This window comes from Choloepus didactylus, chromosome 13, assembly GCF_015220235.1.
Source record: "Choloepus didactylus isolate mChoDid1 chromosome 13, mChoDid1.pri, whole genome shotgun sequence".
NCBI lineage: Eukaryota > Metazoa > Chordata > Mammalia > Pilosa > Megalonychidae > Choloepus > Choloepus didactylus.
This window is the reverse complement of record NC_051319.1, coordinates 70,437,450-70,458,816: the sequence shown is the minus strand read 5'-3', so window position 1 is coordinate 70,458,816 and position 21,367 is coordinate 70,437,450. Positions and strand designations below refer to the sequence as shown.

At 38.7% G+C, this 21,367-nt stretch overlaps 1 protein-coding gene across 1 annotated transcript; it reads right to left on the bottom strand.

Moving 5' to 3' along the window:
• Window positions 1–1,687: 1,687 nt before the first annotated feature.
• Window positions 1,688–19,000, bottom strand: ISOC1 (isochorismatase domain containing 1). The gene is made up of 5 exons (XM_037801401.1): window positions 18,618–19,000; window positions 9,477–9,596; window positions 9,170–9,373; window positions 7,474–7,590; window positions 1,688–2,887 (listed from the first exon to the last, which is right to left on the bottom strand). Exons 1-5 carry the CDS (start codon window positions 18,924–18,926, stop codon window positions 2,741–2,743), a joined length of 897 nt encoding a protein of 298 aa, XP_037657329.1. The 5' UTR covers window positions 18,927–19,000; the 3' UTR covers window positions 1,688–2,740.
• Between the last annotated feature and the right edge of the window lie 2,367 nt (window positions 19,001–21,367).

Below are 21,367 nucleotides of genomic sequence, written 5' to 3'. Positions count from 1 at the left end.
AATGTTTAAAATTTAGTAGGTTCTCAAAAAAATGTTTCCAGAATGAGTATAGATAATGCACAGGCTCTGCTTTCAAGAAGATTACAATATAATGGGAAAAATGGAAATGACAAAATGAAAATACTAAACCATCTTGTGGGCTCTGTGGTCTGCAGAATATAGCCCCCCAAAGATGTCAACATCCTGATCCCCAGCACCACCAATGAATGTGCTGTTACACAGTATAAGGGAATTAAGGTTGCTAATCATTGACCTTAAAATAGAGGTTAGCCTGGATTATGTGGGTGGGCCCAATGTAAACACATGAGCTCTTAAAGGAGGAAGAGGGAGGCAGAAGCATGGGTCAGAGAGATGTGACATGGGAAAGACTGGACCTGTCTTTGCTGGTTTTGAAATGGAGGAATGGTCACTAACCAAGAAATGTGGGTGGACTCTAGAATCCGGGAAAGGTAAGTGTGGGGACCCAGGCCCCACCCCACCACCACCAATGTGGAATGAGGCCCCACAGCACATAGCAGTCTGCATGAGTGGGACAGAAGTTGAAGGGCATCAGACCTTGTCAGGGAAGAAAGTATGTATAGATGGTGTCATAAACAAAGCAATGAAACGCGCCTCCCCTGATCTCTCTAGACCCCTGTGTCACAAGACCCTGCTAAAATTCTATTCTCATACCCTACAGAATGAATGTCTTTGTCTTAAACCCCTATAAGCTGTCCCCTTGTACCCCCACCCTAGTGGAGTGCTAATTCCATTTGCTGGCTGGCCGCCACCGGGAAGAACCCTCTCCTGTTTGTAAGTTCTAATAAACCCATGGCTCACTCTGTGCCTGGGGTATTATATGGACCTCGGGCTGCACCGACCCAAGCCTCCAAGAGCTGGGTTGGAACAGCAAGGAAACAGATTCTCCCCTAGAGCCTGCAGAAAGGAATGCAGTCAAGTCAACAACTTGATTTTAGCCCACTGAGACCCACGCCAGACTTCTGACCAACAGAACCATAAGATAAATTTGTGTTTTTTAAACACGAAGTTTGTGGCAACTTGATATGGCAGCAACAGAAAACTAACACCAGATCACAGAATTGTTTCCAGCTTGGAGAAAAGACATCACTGCAGTGTTATTTCGCTGAGACGTGAAGGGCTTGGGCGCAGTTAAAGGAAATAGTATTTTGATGGTTAAATCCTTGCTAATCAACCAGTGGTCTCTTCTGAGCAGCACTTGTGTCCACTGGCAGTTTGTTGGAAATGCAGAATCTCAGGCCACATCCCAGACCTGAATCAGAATCAGCAGTTTAACAAGAGCCCCAGGTGATTTGTATTCATATTAAAAACTGAGAAGTACTAGATTAAATGTATAAACACTATGTTTAAAAGTGTAGAAATCTTTGATTCTTCCTTTCTGACAAGCAAATTTGCTGAAAAAAATTTAAACACACCCACAAAAATTCTAGGTTATCTGTTACCAATTAAACAGAGAAACATTTTTACTACTCTTAAGTAATAAGAAAGGTCCTTCAAATAAATCCATTCCCCTTACCCAACCTGCAAAGGACTTTCCTTTAAAAGCTCCCATGAGTTGAAAGACTATAAATTTTCAAAATTTTATTACCTTCAAATAAATATTAGAATCCCTGGAATAACACTAATAGAGTCATCTTGTGACGGATAAAATAATTTCATTCACATAATACATTTTTTAATTACTTTAATATAAAAGACAGCAATGTTCCATGTTTTACACAATATTTTGAAAAACAAAAAAGTTTAAAAACCCTCTAATAAGTATTTAATGAAAATAACAAATGTACTGAAGGGTAGCAATAGCTACAAAATTAATAATACCAAATCAAGACTGATGGCTTTTGCATTCACAGTAATATTTGGAGGGTGGGTAGAGAAAATATAAAGTAGAATATAGATATTTTAAAACTACATTTCATCCAGTCCTTTATCTTTTAGCTGGAAATGTGAAGATGTATTCAAGAGGGTTGAAAGATATTCAGCTAAAGTCATACTTCGAAAACGTTAAACAGCCCTTCACTAATTATATTCCATTCATTTATAAAATTAAAATAGGCAATGACCCAATGAGTCTTTCTAGGTAAAATATTAAGCTAAAGAAGAGAACTTTAATATAGAATTAGTAATTGCAACTAGACCAAGAAAATTAGCATAGTTAAGAAAGAGATATAATTATTCAATGCAATTTGGTTTGGTTAGCACAATGCAACTCGTAAGTCAACAATATTATGATGAAAGGAGGTATAATCAGAGACCTGTTTTTAATTTCTCATACAATTATATTTCAATCAACCTATAAAGTGAAAGCACTGAATCCACATCAATATTATAACGTACATCTTAATGATAAATATAAATGCCAAACCATTACGGGTACATTTTTTTTCTTTAAAGCACACAATTAAGAAAACTTTACAAGAGTGTGCACTTCAGAAAGTTATCATTCGTGTATACAGTGGCAACAAAACACACACCTCCATTGTAATTTTTTTTAAATAAATAGAAGCACATTAACAAAAATGAGGTTAAGCAGCACCTGAAGCCTTTGACATTTGTAACTAAATGCTGGTACCCGAATGGTTTAGCCACCTAAGTTTCACTAACAGATGCAAAGGAGCCAATTTTTGACTTAGTATTTTAGTTCTAGTAGAGACAAGAGCTTTTCTGGGCTTACTGCCCTGTCCTTCCTGATGGTCAATAACAAACCGGTCCTTTGAACGTCCTACACTTTGGAAAGCAGACCAGATTCTGGAGCACTCGCCTTAATTAGATTCTGAACTTCCTTGAATTTTGGATGATCTTTATCAGCCACCAGCTGTAGCAGAACAGCCTCACTTGTGGTAACTATGATCCCAGTCCGAGCAAGACGCTTTAAGAAAAGACAAACATAAAGCAAATCAAGAAGTGAGCATAAGAAAAGAACAACCATTGTGAAACAACAGAAGCATGCTTGGACACAATAATTAGTATGCCCTATTAAAACCATGGTCTGTACCAATATCACCAAATTCAGTGATGACGATATGGCTCAAACCTAGCCACATCACAAACCCATTATGATAATTCTCAATATTAGTAAAATGGACTAAAACAAGTAAAAGAAAATAGGTGGCTAATATCATGACTTACACGTGCCAGGGGTAGCAGGGTAAGCAAAGCTACAGACCAGAAAAAGTGAGACACGAGAGGGAAAGGAATAGGGTGAACTACAAACTCATTGTTGAATATTTCAACAATTTTAATTGCTGCTATTTCCTAAATACTACTTGCAGATTTGAATTTCACCTCTCATTCATTCATTGACTTAATTTAACTAAGGGCTGCTATTTACTTACCTCTAAATTTATTAAACTTTAAAATTTATATTTCTGTTATTCAACTAAAAAGATGTTTTCTTCAACATCTGCCCCCCTAGCAGTTTAAATGAGATAATGTATGATATTATGATGTGAGTGCTTTTATGCTTGGCACTTGACATTTTTTTTTTAAAAGAGGGGGGTACTTCTAAGGCTCCATTAGCTGTACCATGGATATAACTGTAACTGTCTAGAACATGTCTATTGATTTCTGTTTTATCATCCAATTTGATGTTTTTAATTGCATCAAAATTACTGTATGAATTAAAACAATTCTCAATTTCTTTTCTGCCCCCAAACATCTGATGACATATGACTCCTTCCTATAAGTATGAGCTTCTGTCTAGAAATGATTGGTGACTTAAAAAATAAAAAGGGCGTCAGGTTTAAAAATGAGCCCCCAGATAATAAACGAACTACCACCACTGCCAACATCATAAACTTTTTAGAATCACTAAACTCAAGTATGAAATTTAAGGTTGTATAAAGTTTCATTGACAAGTCAAAGAATATCCTTGTCAAACTGCTCTAGGGGAATCATAATAAAGAACTAAAGACAGAAATCTCAAGGAGGACGAGGCAGGGGAGGGAAGAGAAAGGAGGAGAATGGAAGAGAGATGGATTTCAGAAGGGAGAAGAGAGAGGAAGTGGTGAGAAGAGAGAAGGAGGGAAAAGAGTAGAGAATTCTGCAGTAGAGATTAGCGATTCATTCTCTGCACATATTTGTCATCAGGAGCTCTGGGGAAAAAAACATGCAAAACTGAGGCAGCCACTGTAAGAGACATAGAAGATGAAGTGGCTGGAAACGATTCCCTGCTCATTGAATCAATGAACTTGCAATGATTCAGTATGAATCTGAGTCAGACTTTCGATGTCCGCAAAATTGCTTCATAAACTCTAAAGTTCCAACAAAGGTCAATTCTCAGTTATCTCTCTAGTTCCTCTGTGAGGCAGAAGGAGAGAGAACATGCTCCCAGGTCTAAAGAAGAAATCTAGTGAATCAGGAAGAAGTTTCTAGAAATGTCCAGTGCTTCCCAGTGCTCTCCTGACCAGAGCCTGCCCAACCACCCTCAGCGATGCTGTGGCCCGGGAACACTGGGGCGCTCGCCACTCAGTTTGGAACAACCTCATCACAGAAATACATTTTAGCAAATTGTAACCTACACAATATTAGTTAGCTTCAAGACTGGAATGTGGCCAATACTATTTGGGTTTAAAAATAATCTAGCCAAGAACCCGTGTTTGGGGAGGGCGAGGCTCAGCATAATGCAGCAATTGTGAGATCAGGCTTGTTCCCTGCCCCAGCCTGGAGGGTCTCTGAGAAAGGGCAGAGCAGCCACTTTCCCAGACATACCTGGCGGGTTCCTGCCGACCTCCTGAGCTATGAGGACACCTACAATGCTGGTCCCAAGCCCACTTTCTTTCCTGGCTTAAAAAGGAGCAATTAAAAATCTAACTGTTATATGATGATAACATGATCAATGGATTATATACTTTGGATGATTGTATGGTATGTGAATAAATCTTAATAAAAAAAAATCTAGCTGTTTAATGCACAAGGGTACATGTCTTAATAGGCTTCCAAAGTGCTTCTCTTATCCTTGCAAAACCAGTCCAACTAGGCTGAAAGAAAAGAAAGGTTGCTGTGACCCACAAACCTAAAAATGCAAGAGCACAAAGTCATGGCAGTCTCAGAGAGGGGGAAAAAAAGACTAAATCCATTAAACTTCCAAGCAACACTAAAAACTCCCCAGAAGTACAAGGACATCAAGTTCTAGAGAGGGTTTTATTCTATTTTATTCTGCATTTACTCTACAATTATTAGTTGAAACAAACTATTCCTGAACATGACAGGTGCTCAAAACACATTTGTTGAATAAAGCACAAACCATTGACCCTGGCACAGCAGATTTCAATAATGGTAGCTATAAATCTTACTAATGTAGTAATCTTAAAGGCAGAATTGCTAGTCTCAGGAATTCTCTTAGGTAGAGTTGTGTTCTAGGGAACAGAGAGGAAGGGGAGATGGCCATTTTGCTATTTAACTTTCACAGTCACACAATAAAAGAGAAAATGACATTTCTCTCAGTTATCTAGGGACCAACTATATCAACTCCCTATCAAAGTAAAAATCAGAGCAAAACACTGAGTATCAAGCTTCCTACCATCACCACTTTTTGCCCTTTCAACCTCAATAGTTTAACCCTAGGAAATGATAGTTTCTCCAGGCCCTTCCAAATTCAACTCAGATATTAAATAGATCCTTTCCTTTCCTTCTCAGAACTTTGCAGGCCTAGTCCTCTGATGGTCTTAGAAGTTACAGACTTATACACTGCTGCTAAAATTCATGCAGACAACAACACATCCTAGCAATAATAACAATAAGAAAATGTAGAGGCTAACATTAGGGGTTTACTGCTTATTTACTGTATCAAGTTACTGCTTATTTACTGTATCAAGTTATGTCCTTTAACCCTCACAAAACCTATAATGTATTTGCTATTATTATTTCCATTAAACCAATGAGTAATCTGATACATAGATGTTCAAGGACACAATTTTATAAAATGCCAGAACCTGCATTCAAACCCATATGATCACCTCACTGGATTCCTAATCACTGAGATGACAGGCTACATCTCAAAGAATCAAGTTTGGATAGTAAATAGCTGACTTTGTTTTTAATAAGTCTCCTGGGAAGACAGAATTGTCAACAATCAGAATTTCCTATGATAAATGCCATAATAAAGATATGTGTAAGAAACATAAATAAATGTAGGAGAAGTCCTTGAAATCTCTTTACAAGCGAGGAAGATTTTTGCTTTGTTTTGTTATTTGTATGTTTTTAGTTTTTTACTTCCTTGGAAACTCTTCAAGTTCTGGACCTCAGCATCATAATAAAGGTTATCCAAAGGTGAACGAAGCTGCTTGCTGAGGTGTTGAGGACCTGACACTGGAAGTGTTTAAAAGGAGTTGATCAACACATGACTGAAAAGTAGTTTAAAGATCTTTGCTGAGATTGGAAGAACCAACGTTTTACCTAGAACCTAACTACTGGAGATAAAACAATTCACTGCTTTAGAAACATAATAAGGGATGGCCAACCAGGGCATTAAAACAATTGCTGTTGCCAGCTGCCCACATGTGTCTGCATCAGTCCTCTGCCACTGTCCCTTACTCTTCTTTCTCTCCCTGAGTAGCCCTTACCCTTTCTAATTTGTTCTACTTTACCACCCCTACAGAACATTTTAAGCTAAAGACAAGATTTATCAATGCCATAGAGAATGCAGTTCTGAAGTCAATTTGTGCACAGAACATTAAGGGTCTCAAAAACAAAATCTCTATTTCCCATTCTTAATAAAGTTAGATTAGGAACTCAACAATTAAACATAGGACTCTAACATAATTTACAGAATCAGAATTAAATGTGAAAAAGAGAGCGAGCGAGCCACAATATAGAATGAATGTGTCAAAGGATTATGTGGGAGTTTCGTCTTCAACACCCTTGGAACAGAAAATGCTTAAGTCTGATTACTATTATGTGTGGGTGGCAAAGACCATTGACTCCCTGACTCTCTAGAATATCCTAACACGCTACTGCCAGAGAGCCACGGAACACTACATGTGAGTGGTGTGCACAGACAGCGACATACCTCCCATCCCCAGAAATTCAAGTCTGAGGAAACCTAATATATGACTGAACTATGTTTAAGCCCAATATGCCCTAGCTTTTGGCTAGATCTTGACTGAGTCAAACTCAATTGAGCTGTTTTTAATTTGCAAATCTGAAATAGTTCAGGCTAGACCTCTCTGAATGTTTTAATTCACTATAAAACTATAAAGAAGTTTAAAAAAAGCATAAATGGAGTTTTTGGCTTTACTAGATATCTAAGGAGTATAAAAGATATAAAATAGGATATGGTGGTGAAAGTTCAAAGGTCAGCCAATGCACAGTAAAGTCTCTGGAAATCAGTGAATGGGATATTGTCAGACCAAACTCAAATTTAAGAGGTAACATTTGTTGTTGTTAAATATTCAATAATCTTCAAATTTATTTGAAACTTTTGATAAACGATTTATTTTAATGCAGGACAGTTACCTCAAGAGCAAACATCCTGTCCATCATGCTTCTCGATGAAGTGGCATCAGCGACAATATGAACCTCAATGCCTCGGCCAACTAGCTCCAGAGCAGTTTGCTGGATGCACACGTGAGTCTAGTAGGAAAGTAAAACATCGTATGTACTAACATGGTGAACTAAAAGTATTTTACAAATGTACAATGACATGGTAAAGCAGAAAGAGCACTACAAGTCTAAAGACCTTGTTTTAGACTTAGTTTTGTCCCTAATTAAGTAGGTGATCTTGAACACAAACCACCATCTCTGGCTTTGGTTTACTCCTTTGCAAAAGCAGGAATCATACTACATCAACATGTCTCATATTAGAAACTTGGAACACATTCACAAATTTCTGTGAATTTTTTTTTTTTTTTTAAGACTTTCCTCTAAATCATCTGGTTGATCTTCATAGAATGGACAGCTACCCATCAGTCTTGGTGCCACCTGCATCCGTGTTTATTTCTGTATTCATGCCAAGTGCCTAGCACAAATAATGATTTTTGCAGTACTTCATATCGAGAAAGTAGTCATAGGAAAACTGAGTCATTACAAGGCACCTGGTAGCAGAGGTAGGCCAAACTAAAAATAACTTGTGACATAGGCAAAAAATACCCAGTTACATCACCAGCAAACGTATTACACAGATTCCATCTTTGTAAGTGCTAACTTGTAACAATTCACAAGCAGAGAATATAGAGTAAAACATGCTCCAACAAAAACCAGATTATACAACCAGTGACTGCAACCAATAATGCCATACTTCCAATCTTATCGTCACAGGACAAGAGGGCTTTGGAGAATTATCAACTGATACCGCATTGAAATTAGCATTGGAGGACTGCTCAAAGATCATTTTGATTAAACTTGAGGTCTAATTATCATGAACAAGCAAAAGAAGTATAAAAGTTAGCAACAGTATTTGGTATTTTTAAATAAACAAACTTTCTCTGTATTATCATGATTGAAGTAAAAACACAAAAATATTTAATGTACATCTAAACCTGATATTGTATCTTTTGATTATTAAAACCTACTACTATAAAATCTGTTAAGAGAGTATAGATATTCAATTAATATTGTTACTTTGATTTCATGGTTTTTATAGTTAATAGTTGTTTAAAAGCCATAAAGAAATACCTAGATACTGTTTATAAATTTTCAAAAATCAGCATGAAATCAATTTAAATCAACCTTAGGAAACCATAAGGATATTTTTTTACCTTTAAAAAGGTATGTACATGATTCAAATTTGAAGAGCAATGAACTGCATGATTACTAAATCTAACACAGAATTACAAACCTGAGCAAAATCCCACAAGACATAAATAAAAATAACACCTTTGGTGAAAATACGTTCCAAAACTAGTGGTTAAAAATACAGGACCGAGAATCAATCCGCCTGGATTCGCATTCAGCTTTCTTTCTTTCTAACTGTATGATCTTGGACAAGTCATAGAGAATCTCTGTGCTTTAGTTTTCTCATCCATAAAATGGGGAGAGTAAGTAATACTTAGTTTACAGGGCTGTTATGAGAATTTAATGAGTTAATAGATATACATTGTTTAGATCAGTGCCCTGCAAACAGTCAACACTTAAAAACACCTAAATGGTATTCTATACAGAAAATCACATTCTGGAAATATAATATTATGTGCAACACATAATAGGTACTTACTTCGACTCCAAATAATACAACACTCCTGACTCCAGGAATCTCTGCTAAGGCTGCTTCTACTTCTGGTAGTACCATTGAAAACTTGGTCTTTGGAAGTACCAGTTTTACACCAGTTAAATCGATTTCTTGAACAGTGCTTCCAAGACCTTTAGGGTACTGTTCTGTTACAATAACTGGAATTCCTAAAATCCGGGCTCCTTGCAACTGCAAAAACAACAAACAGGGCAACAATTAGCCATATACATATGTGTGTACATGGATGAATGTATATCATGTATCAACAAACTGAAAAAATATACAGACATACCAATCTTTGTCCCACACTAATAATATCCCCAAAATACTTGATGGCTGGCCTGAACCTTTCCTGCATATCACAGCAGAAAAACACAGTGCTTGAAGGGGTAAGATTTCCCAGGGTAGTGAGCTGAGGAAAAAAGAAAAAAAGAAAGATTTAGCATCTGTTATACAATGACATTTATTTTCAGCGCAGGTCAGTAAAGAAAGAAAAATGTTCCAATTATCTGACCCAGTAAATTAATTTCTGTAACATTTATTTGAAGGAAATTATCTGAATTATAGGGAAAAAAATTATCCACAAGGATGTTAACTGAATTGCTTTTAAGAGTGAAAAATTAGAAATAAACCAATGGCTAACAATACAGAAATGGTTTCACAGATTTTAATATACTCATGTAACAAAACATTTTTGGTCAATTAAAATAATATATGTATATATGTTTTCAAACAATTTATAATATCAAAGGAGAAATGCACATAATATAATGTAAATGAAAAAACAAAGCACAGTTCAATAGTATTTCAATCATGTAAAACCGTGACTAAAAAAACAGAAGCAAATAGATGAAAATCTTAAAAGTGGTTATATAAGGGTGGTTAAGATTGCTGGTAAATTTTTCTTTTTACCTTATATTTTCCAAAAGTTATTTAAAAAGCATGTACTACTTTTATAATCAGAAAAAAAATTACAATAGTAAAAAGCTTGAATTTGAAGCTGCAGTGGCTTGTAAGTACAAAGAGTGAAATTTAAAATAATCTGTGGCAGACTGTGGAATACAAAAACTAAATAACAGAAACTAATCTAGAATTAAATCTGGAATTACTGCTCTCATAATGAAAGAAAAGTAAAATGCTACCCTCAAGCATAACTTTTTAGAGCGAAAACAAACAAACAAAACAATGAAATGAAATGATGCCAAGTACATTACCACTATTAAGTGAACTGCCCTGTGCTGTGGGGAGAAACAGATTTAAGTCTGCTGAATGCATTCTTAAACACATTTGTCACAACCAGGAAAGTCACTGAATTAAGATGAAAACTGGGTACCGGATTACCAAACTTATATTAACTGTGGTTGTTGGTCTACTCTATAAATATTTGGGCCCAATACACATCCATCAAAAAGCAAAAATCACTGTTAAATACAAGAATGTACCCTCACTGGATTCTTAAAAGTCCGTGCTACTTTCAGCCTTCTCAAATCATAGAAAGCTCTGTAAAGGACACGTTCTGGTCCTGAATGAACCACTACTCTTACTAGCCACTCCTCAACTGTCTTCTCTAATATGCTGTTTTGCTCTCCCTAAAAGCACCCACAGATACAATTACTAATTTTTTGGAGGAATGCGTGTCCTGAATACTTGGTGGTGGCTCCCTGCCTAAACCTGTTCTCTTGCTGAGCATCTTTGCACATGGCATACTCTCAAGAAACAATCATATGACTTAATTTAATCACTGAAAGAAACATTATCATCATAATAAGACTGGTCTAATAGGCTTGCATTTTGTTTTATTTATGTCCTGTTCCAAAGGACCCTGCCTGGCACTTTTAATCTCCCTTTGGTACTGATTCTACAGAAGTACACTTATTAACCACTTGTAAGCCAACACTAAGTTCAACAAAGTATGATTAAATAAATATTCAAGCATCTTAAATCATACTTCCTATCTTTGGCTGTTTCCTTAATTTTTTTTTTTATGTAAGTATTATGGCAGTTAGTCATTTTCAAAAGCAATGAGCATGATCTCCTTATACAAGGACTGCTAAGAAGATCAATTCATGAGTAAAAGTCATTTCTTCAAGGAGATACATAATTTAATGTCTTTGTATCTTTGGGGTATTATTTTCAGAACCTATCACCATTGATGACTATGTATTTTAAATTCTCACTAAACATTAAAGTTGGTGCAAAAGACTCAAATCTATGTATTTTCTTTTTGTCAATCTGAAGTGTTAAACAATGGACTTTAATTAAAGATACAATTATAAAAATGTGCTATCATCAATTGTAACAAATGTTCCACACCAATAAAAGGTGGTGGTGGTGGTGGGGTGGTATACGGGAATCCTATATTTTACGAATGATTGTTCTGTAAATCCACAACTTCTCTAATAAAAAAAAAAACATTAATAGAACTCTGTTTATATACTTAACAAGTTTCATTGTCTGGGTTCTAAATTCACAGAAGGTTATGAACAGCAAATCAGAAAGCAAACTGCTAGAGGCAAGCAAACTGACAGCAGCACAAGAAATGATAGCTGATGGAGGAAATACTCAAAATACAATAAAAAGTAGACCAAAACTCAAATAGTTCTACAGTCTAGGTCTGCAGTGAAGGTGTAAGAAGCCATACATAACCTATAAATTGAGAGAACATCACCATTCTAACACCGTCATTAAGAAAATGTTAAATTATATCACATTTTAGAAGGACTACAATAAAAAATGGTCAAAATATTTGAAGTTGGTATATTTAAAGGAATAAATCCTTACCAACCCAGAAATCCTGAATATTCAGAAAAATGTGATGTCTCCTGGGGTTCCTGCACTTCAACGGTTAGGTATCCTGTTCTAGGCAGGGGACCCCACACGTTTTAAGACACAGACTGAGGAAGTCAGCAAATGCAGCCCTGAAATCCTCACTAGGTAGCAAAACCTCTCCAGAATGAGAACTCATCATCTGTTTACTTTCAATAAATGAAGAACGAAACCATAGAGAATAGAGTGGCAAGGCATGTTTTTATGCAGAGACTGGTTATAATTTAGTGAATTAAAAATTTCCAACTTAGATACATACTCTTCCCTGCTTCCTAAAAGCAGAAGAATATGGAAAGAGGTCTGGCGGGAGGAACAGCTCTGCGGCGTGAGACCTGGCCGGCACCACCTCAGCCAGGCCATCCCAGTTAAGCTCATCAATGACAACATCTTGCCAGCATGCACCCCTAATAGGATGTGATGAGAATGACCTCCACAGTCTTCCTCTCAAATCCCACATCCCCAGTCTAACCATGGGAAAAACTTCCGAGAAACCAAAATTGAGGGATCTTTTACCAACACATTGGACCAGTACACCCCAAACTGCCAAGGTCATCAAAACCAAAGAAAGTCCAGAGGACTCTACAGAGACATGACGACTAAATGCATGATAAGGAATTCTGGATTGGATCCTGGAACAGAAAAAGGAAATTATGGAAAAACCAGTGAAATCAAGAGTTTAGTTAATAATAATGTACATTTGTAATAGCAATGACTCCGCAGACGTGCCAAATGTAGCACAGAAACGTATGATGTTAGCAACATGGGAAACGAGGTTAGGGGTAGAAGGGAACGCTCTGTACTATCTTTGCAATTTTGCAGTAAATCAAAAACTATTCTAATTTTAAAAGTTTATTTAAATTTTTAAAAGTGACTTTCCTATGTTATTGTCATTGAACAGAAGAGGCTACCTTATGAATAACTCCATACTCCAAATCAGAAAGGAGGCTTTTTGGGTACCAAAAACAAACCAACAAACTCTAACCATGTTCAACTACTCCCCTCCCTAAATTCACATGAATTCCAACATGCCCTTGTTAAAATTATCTTGGTACTTGCTCTGGGCAGGGGACCCCCATATGTCTTAGTATCACTATAATTTAGAGACTTCTTACTTTGATTCATGAAGTTCTCTTAAAACAAAATATGTGGATAACTAAAAAAATATTGCCAGTAGTCAAGCAGTTACATATTTCAATTGCAAGATATTCAATCCTTCCACAGCAAATTAAATGTGAACTTGTTCAAGTATCATCACAAGTAAAAATGTAGCAATTACAGACCAAAACATACTCAAGAGGCATGAAGAAATCACATATAAATATATATATGTGTGTGCATGTGTACATACCATCCTATATCCATATTTCTACACATATTCCTACACATGCATGCACACATAAATAGTATCTAAATCTAATACACATTTATAAATCTAAAAGTTGATCACAGCCAATGGTTTCCTCAATCAAAAGTTTAAAAGACCAAATCCATGTATAAATTTTTTGACTGCTTTCTTAAGAATTATCAAAGCTGGGATGTGACCTTAGATTTCACACTCAAGACTTGTTTTCATCCCAAATTCCATTATCATCATTATCAAGACAGTATTTATCCCTCCTCACTACTACTTGTGCTCAGAACCATCTTCCAACAATGACTGCTGGATCTGCAGGAAATCTGCCCTGCCCTTGCTCAATCCCCCTGGTTACTCAGGGCAGGCATATTAAGGCCAGCTGGCCTAGCTTAGTGATGCCCTGTGCGCTGGTTATATTCCACTCCATAAAAGTAACGCATGGTGAGTAATCTGTGTCTCTTTAGTGATGATGAAGAGGTTGAAATTGTAAATCTGATTTGTTCTCTAAATTTCAGTAGTTGCAAAACATGTGTAATCTGCTGGGGATACAGAATGGAAAGGGATCGATCTGGTGTAGCACTGCTTCATTTTGAAATGTTTCCAAAGAAATCTGATTACTACAGCTATAGGAAGGCCGTGCTCCAATATCGGATCACAAAAAACAGAGTCTGCAATATAAATCCCCCAGATCGCAAGGATCCCTACAGGGTGCAGCCTGGTGGCCATTAGAATCTGAGTCCAAAGGTCAATTTCAGTATTTCCAACTGTATGAACTTGGGCAATCATTTAACATTTCCAAACTATAGTTTCGTCATCTGTAAAATAACAAGAAAAAAAGTATCATCCTCATAGGGTTATTTCAAGGAATAAACGAGCTATGTGGAAATCAATCAATAAATGTATTAAGCTGTTGTGATATTCCTCTTATGTGGAACATTATATGCTACACACTAAAGCTGAACACATATTTAAAAAGTTACTCTCTAAAGAGGTTAAAATACCATCTACTAATAAGATCCCTTAAGAAATATATAAATATATAGAGAGAAATACTAATATTGACTAACTTGCTATGTTAAAATAGTCTGAAGAATGAAGAAATGATTCATAAAGTAGATTTCTAGATGACACCAAAAGACTCAAGCACTACATGATTAGTTCCTAGTGAAACTGGGATTGGGGTTTTTTAATTTGGGCTACAAAAGAGTAATTCCATTCTTATCTTTACGACATATTCACCTATTGCTATCTAACACTGATGTCACTGGCATAATATTACAACTCTATTTTATCACTTAAAGTATGAGTTTTCTCACTCCTGAAGGGAGGCTAGCTGACTCCACCAACCTCAGAGCTGAGGACTGAGGGATTTCTTAAGACTGGACCTCAGATTGGGGGAAAAGCAAAGCTGGACAGAACCCAAGAGCACAGTGATATTTGAGTCTACATAAGGAAGTAATTAGTATTCCCCTTGATTAACAAAATGAAGGAAAAAATTTTCCAAATGCAAATCATAGCTCTCACTCTCAAACTTTTTTTTTTTTTTTTTTTACAGGTAGCCTCTAATGTTTTCACAAGAGGAGAAGAATATACAAAGCTTTGGGCATTAATCTGGAATATTAAATTAAAATTAATATATACACACTCATCAAGCCAATGAAGAGGAAACACCACCACAATCTCAGGGCGGAGCTGTCTCCTCTCAGTGCCCCTGACACTGCCCCTGCCCCAAGACAAACAGCTAGAGATATATGTCCTGCCTGTTTTTCCATGCAGAGTTTCTGAGCATTAACTCATCTACCTGTTCTTCCTACCATGCTCTTGTGGCAAAGGTCTTATAATCAAAAATCACCAACTACAAACTAGCAGGCCAAAGGAAGAACAGATTCCTTCCCCCTTTTCTTTCCAAATCCTGCCTTTCCTTCCTTCCCACCAGGAATTCTATGGTCTCTTCTAGCTATAAGACTTCCATGTCTCTATTAAAATAAATACATAAGTAAACCTCCAAGAAAATGAAAGCTGGAGTTGAATCCCTCACCAATTTACCATCTCAGAATAAGGTCAAAATAACCTTCCGAGGGAAGCCTCAGTCTCCTGCCAGCAAGAAGCTACCAAAGACTATCCTCCTATGTTCAGAAGCAAAATCCCCTGACTGACACCCTTCTCACAGCGTCCATTTTCTTCTCTCTTCTACTTGGGCTCTGCCTTCCCTGGTGAAAGGCTGGAAAATATACCAGATATTAAATTTACATTGGTTTCCTGCGTTAAATGTTTTCTTTCGTTAACACTTAGGAAATACTTTTTAATAATTAAAACTTGTAAATCATAAAAATGACCTAAATTCTCAGCATATAATCCTCTCATTTGCATTCCTTCCCATCTCAAAATTCATCAGACTTCGAGCATTCTGACAAAGCAACATAAGCCATGCATGAAACATGAGCTGTCTTCAGCCACCTGAGCTGTCAGCAGACATTTAGTCCCTTTTGATAGAAAATTTGAGAAAAGAAAACACTAAAAAGTGACCACAACCTAGTATCCAATGAGGGTCTTAAAAGTCAGTTCCTATTGAACTGCTAACCAACCTCAGGTGTAGACAGCGTGGCATAAGCAACCACTGTGTTTCACAAGGTCATAGAAATAATCAGAACAAGCGTGAAAGCAAACAGGCCCCAATGCATTTTAAGAATAAAGTCTAGTACATATAATATGGGTGCCTGGCTGCAGAGGCTCCAGGACCTCTGTCTGGAAAAATAACAAGTCACTCTATCTATGCAGATTATATGTGACCAAACTTGCACTGTCCTTGCCTCACTGATGGACCACATCAAATCTTCCAAAGTGACAAGCATTTACTCCAAAGAACAATGAATATCATCAAGATAAATGATGCTACAACCACAATTTTGTGCCTTGTTTTTCATACTGCCAAATATTCTCATTAAGCACAAAAAGAAAACATAAATGCTATGGTCTGCTATAATTGAGGACTTAGAAATGTTTTGCTAGCTCTACCACTACCATGTAACCTTGGGCAATCTCCTAACTTCTTTACCTTTATGTTCTTCTCTTCTGCAAAATGAAAGAGTTATAATTAGATTATTAAATGAAGAACAATTGGGTCTTGTCCATGTCAGCATCCATTGTGCCAGGCACTTATAAGGTGCCAGTCAAATGTTTGTGGAATTATCAAACATTTTGTTTGTCGGATGGTCTCTTCTAGCTATAAAATGTCAACGTCTCCAAAATTATCCAGCTGGTTTTCCCAATAACAGCTTGATAAGAAATACCTTTCCTTTCTTAGTCTCCTCATGAGTCAGATCAGGACTGACCCCATATTATTTCTAAGCTAGGTGAGGAATTTGGCTGATAAAAGTCAAAGTATTATGATTACTAAAACGAGATAATATAAAAGGAAAATATTCTTAAATACTTTAAAATATGTAAAGTGTTATAAGAATACTTGGAATATTTACTGAGAAAACAATTACAGTTTTGAAAGGATGGAACCGAGTAATGCTACTATTACAATTATTATTTTAAACATCACTACAAAAATTAACTATACATTGTCTCATACCAAGCAAAATATTCCAAAAGCAACAGGTGATCTAAACTATATATGCCTTTGGAGAACATACAAGATATTTTAGACATATGTTTACATTATTTACTTCCAGAATGTTCAATTAAAGAGTTATCAGAGCAAGGCCTTGAAATGAAAAGTTCAAAATAAAAATTCTATTAAAAAAAAAATGAACTGGGGGTGGGGCGTGGGTGGACAGAGGGCTAATATGGCATAGCATTGTCACTGGTACATACTGCCCACCCTCCCTTTCAATCATAACAGGAAATGCTTCCCGAAGAAGTCCACATCTTAAGTACAGCTTCACCATCTCTTTGGGTTCATGTCTTTGTAAATCGATTTATCAAAGATGCATCGAACTCTTTGGGTATTCTGGCACAATCTAAACAGACTGACAAAGGAAGGCTGCACAGGTGTCAGCCATAAAAATCCTTGAAGACAAAAAAATGGAGCCTGGTAACCACCTAAGAACCGCAATTCTCCATTTGGACAGCAGGGCAAATTCTGGGCTATCAGAGATCATTCTGCCTTCCCTTAGGCTTCCCAGGGGAGCATAGGCAAATCGCACTGCCTTTTTCCTCTGAACATAGGAATTTTATCCAGGTTTGTACCTGCTTTGGATGCTTCTAGCTTGCATGCTGGGTGATAGAAGACACAACCAATTTTGCAAAACTATAGCTGAAAAAAAAACTAGGAAATAATCCTCAGAAAACCGACACTTGGATATTAAAATCCCTCCTAACCCTGAAACCCACACTTTAGTTTGGTCTTCCGAAGAAATGGTTTATCAGTAACTCAGGTAAAGAAAAAAAAATGTTGATGGTGTGGTACCCTACATTATGTTCGTTCCTCTCAAAAATATAAATGCTCCAGGGAATACTCTGAGAGCAAAAAGAAGAAAAAGAGACCAACCTGCGTAGAAATAGAACACAGCTGTTAAATAAAATAAAACTAAAAAACTTAAATAATCCTCAAGCATAACCACTTTCTTGGCCAGCATGACCAGGAAATCATGCTCTAGCTTAAGTTCGGTAGTCAATGATTTTTTTCCTTGTAGGCTACACATATAATCAACAGATTCGGTTGACATTTACTAGGAGGAAGCTGAGCATATTCTTTCACTTAAGGTTAAGACAGGGTTGAGACCAAGGACCTGAATGCTGGGGAAGAGAAGAAAAGGGTCCGACTTCTAAAGTTTGTGTTTCCGCAAGTGGTTAACACAACTCCGGGAAACAAACCCCAAGGTTAATACTCCTTACAATCTCTTTTCCCTCGTTCTGCCATCACCTATCAAACCCCAAATAAAAACACGACTATTGCACGGTCCTTTGGTTACACAGGCTGCTGCACCCTGCTCCAGACACACAAAGCGGATCGGAGAGGCTGAGGACCACACACGTGGGGGCACTCGCCGGCGCCGCGGCAAGCCCGGAGGCCCACGCCCCCGCCCCGGCAGGGGACAGCTGGTGACCGTCACCTTCGGAGAGCCGCATTCTCCTGGCCAGTCCCGCGACTTCCGAGAGCGGCGCGGCTCTTTTAACCCAACAGAGGTGCGCAGGAGGGCCGGCGCCTGGCGCCCGCGGGGCACCTGAGGAGCGCGGCGGAGGCGGGGACAACACCGGGACCCGGAGGAGCAGCGGGGCGCGCGGCCCTGGCGCGGGACCCACCTGAATCTGCAATGGCACGAGGCGCACCTTGCAGCGCTCGCTCACCGCGAAGCCCTTGGGCAGGTCAACGTACTGGCCCCATTCCTCCGCAAAGAGTTGCACCACGAATTTGCGGTGCATGTCGATCTGGTCGCCGTACAGGCTGAGGAACTTCTGGATGAGCAGCTCGTAGCCCGCGCCGTGCGGCACCGACGAGGGCCGCGCGAAAACTGAGAAGCAGAAGAGTACGGGGACTGTGCCCGACGGCGTCCCCGCGCCCACGCCGCCGCTGTTGGAGAGCGTCGGGACAGCTGGCTCTGCCGCCGCCATGTTCCCGGAGCGTCTGCGAGGTCTGAGGCCGCCGAGACACGCACACACAGGCGGCCGCAGCAGCCCCGCCTCCCCACGCCGCCCGCCTGCCCGCCTGCCCCCTCCGGAAGGCGAAGGGGCGGTCCTCGCGGCGGTGGCTCGCGCGCCCTGCTCCTCGCCCCCGCAGAGGGCGGGCCGCCGTGGAGCGGTGGCGGTGAGTTCCGAGTGCGCTCGCGAGCGCCTGCGCCCGCCGCCGCGGACCGCCCCCTCCAAACTCCCGCGCGATGCTGCTGTGGGTCCGGGGACGCTGTACCCTCCTGAAGCAGCTCAGGGCGTCCGCAGAACGCTTTCCTGCTCCAGACCCGTAACCCGCCTGGTCTGCCCCTGTTTTTCGTGCCCCGGTGCTTCAGTCCACCGAGCAATTTGTAGCGTGCTCATCCCTCCACCGCCCGCCTTCGGACCAAAGGTGTTCTCGGGGAGTTTAGGGTTGTACTTGGAGGCATAGGACTGCCAGGACGAATCTGCTGGGACGTCTTACCTGTTGGCTTTATGCAAAGGCGGTGTGGGATCGACCCTTTCCGCATGCAGTCTTCCTGGAGGATGACAGCGGTATTTAAAACCAGCAGGACTAGGTACCCTTAGAAGAGCAGTAGAATTTAATGCTTCCTTGTGGGGACCACCTAAGGCTCAGAATTTCGAGTTTTTCAGCCTCATGGAACACAGTATCTGTAGTAATAGATTTGAGATCTTGGCCTCCGTCTAATTTCCGGGAGGACGTGGATTGGGAACTATACAATATAAAGAGACTTAAGAACAAAAACATCTGAACTTTATATTCAAACTATGAGATGTCTGTTTTTAAGTGAGTAAAAGCCATCATTTCAAATGAAACAATCTTCTGCCTTCTGTAGGTTCTAATGCACTAGAATTAACTGGAATTACAAAGGCATACACGAAGAACAAATGTTCCCTAACATCAGGTGTGTCTTGACGTCAGGTCTTGGGAAGATAGGCTAATAAGTATGAAGGTAAAATTAGATTTTAGATATCAGGAGTTTCTTCTTAGAAGAAATAACCTTTGAAGCCGGGTTCCTCAACCGGCACTATTGACATTTTGGACTGGATAACTGGTTGTGGAAGGGCGACTTTAGGCATTGAGATGTTTTGCATCTACCCATTATTTGTTAGTAGCGCCTCGCCTCCTTCCTCCCGCAATCAGGACAATCAAAATTGTTTCCATACATTCTCAAATGTTCCCCCAGGGGACAAATTCACCCCCAGTTTAGAACCACCGCTTTAAAGGAATGCAAAGACCTTTGTCCTTACCTGCTCACTTGTACCCAAGCTACTGAAAATAGCCTTTCTGGTTATCAAACTTTGAGAGGGTCCCATCAGATCCAAAATGATATTTTTACCGATATCACTCCATGGCAAGGTCCTTTGTGCTTATAAGAGAAAGCTTATAAGGGTAACTGATTAAAAACAGGTTTTCCTCGGGGTGGGCCAATCAGAAAAGTGTTCCTTTCTCCCGACTAAGGTATTCTGGGACAGAGAAGGTGGGACACAAGAGATGGGCTTGGACTTCAGGCCTACTCAGCAATACCCTTTTTATCTTCACAGTCTTGTGGTGGCTCTGAGTCAACAACACACTTCATTCCACTCAGATTTTTAAAATAAGTTTTAGACTTTCAGTATCTGAGATAGTCTTTTGGCAACCTAATTTAATGGTGTGGCTTCTTTGTGGTAATGGTATATCAACTAGCATTATTATTCAATAATAAGGTTATTAACCAAACATATTCACATTTTTTGAGTGTCAACTGTATGTCAAGCAGTGCATCACTATTACAGAAGAGGGCCATGAGTACACATTTCACTGATAAATTACTTTACTCAGGAATCTAATTATTGGAGTAATCAAGGTGTTTTATAAATGTATTGGAAAGAGTCAGTTAATAAGAATCCATAAACTATATTCTAATGACAACCAGAAAAGAACTTTCCTAATTGACAAAATCTCTATTATGGATAAAATTCTCAAATGAGCTCATAGTAGACTCCCAGGAGCTTTACTAATTAGGTATTTAAAGTTAAGCAGTTAATTTTAGAATTTAAATTCCAAGCAACTGAAGAACTTAGTTTATACAGAATTACTTGATACATTAACATGCTGCAGAAACAACCCCCCAAATCTCAGTGCCTTGACAAAGGCTTATTTCTCACTTTACCTAATTGACAGCAATATTTGACAGGTTGGCCATTCCCTCCTTTTTGAAACATATTCTTCACTTGGTCTCCTGGATGTCACGCTCTTTCAGTTCCCCTTCTACCTCACTGGCCACTCATTTTCAAATTCTAGGTTCTCCTCATTTCACAGACTTCTAAACATTTGATTACTCCAGGGCTCAGTCCTCACCTATTCTCTTAAGACCTATGGCTTTAAATATTACCCATATGCCTTT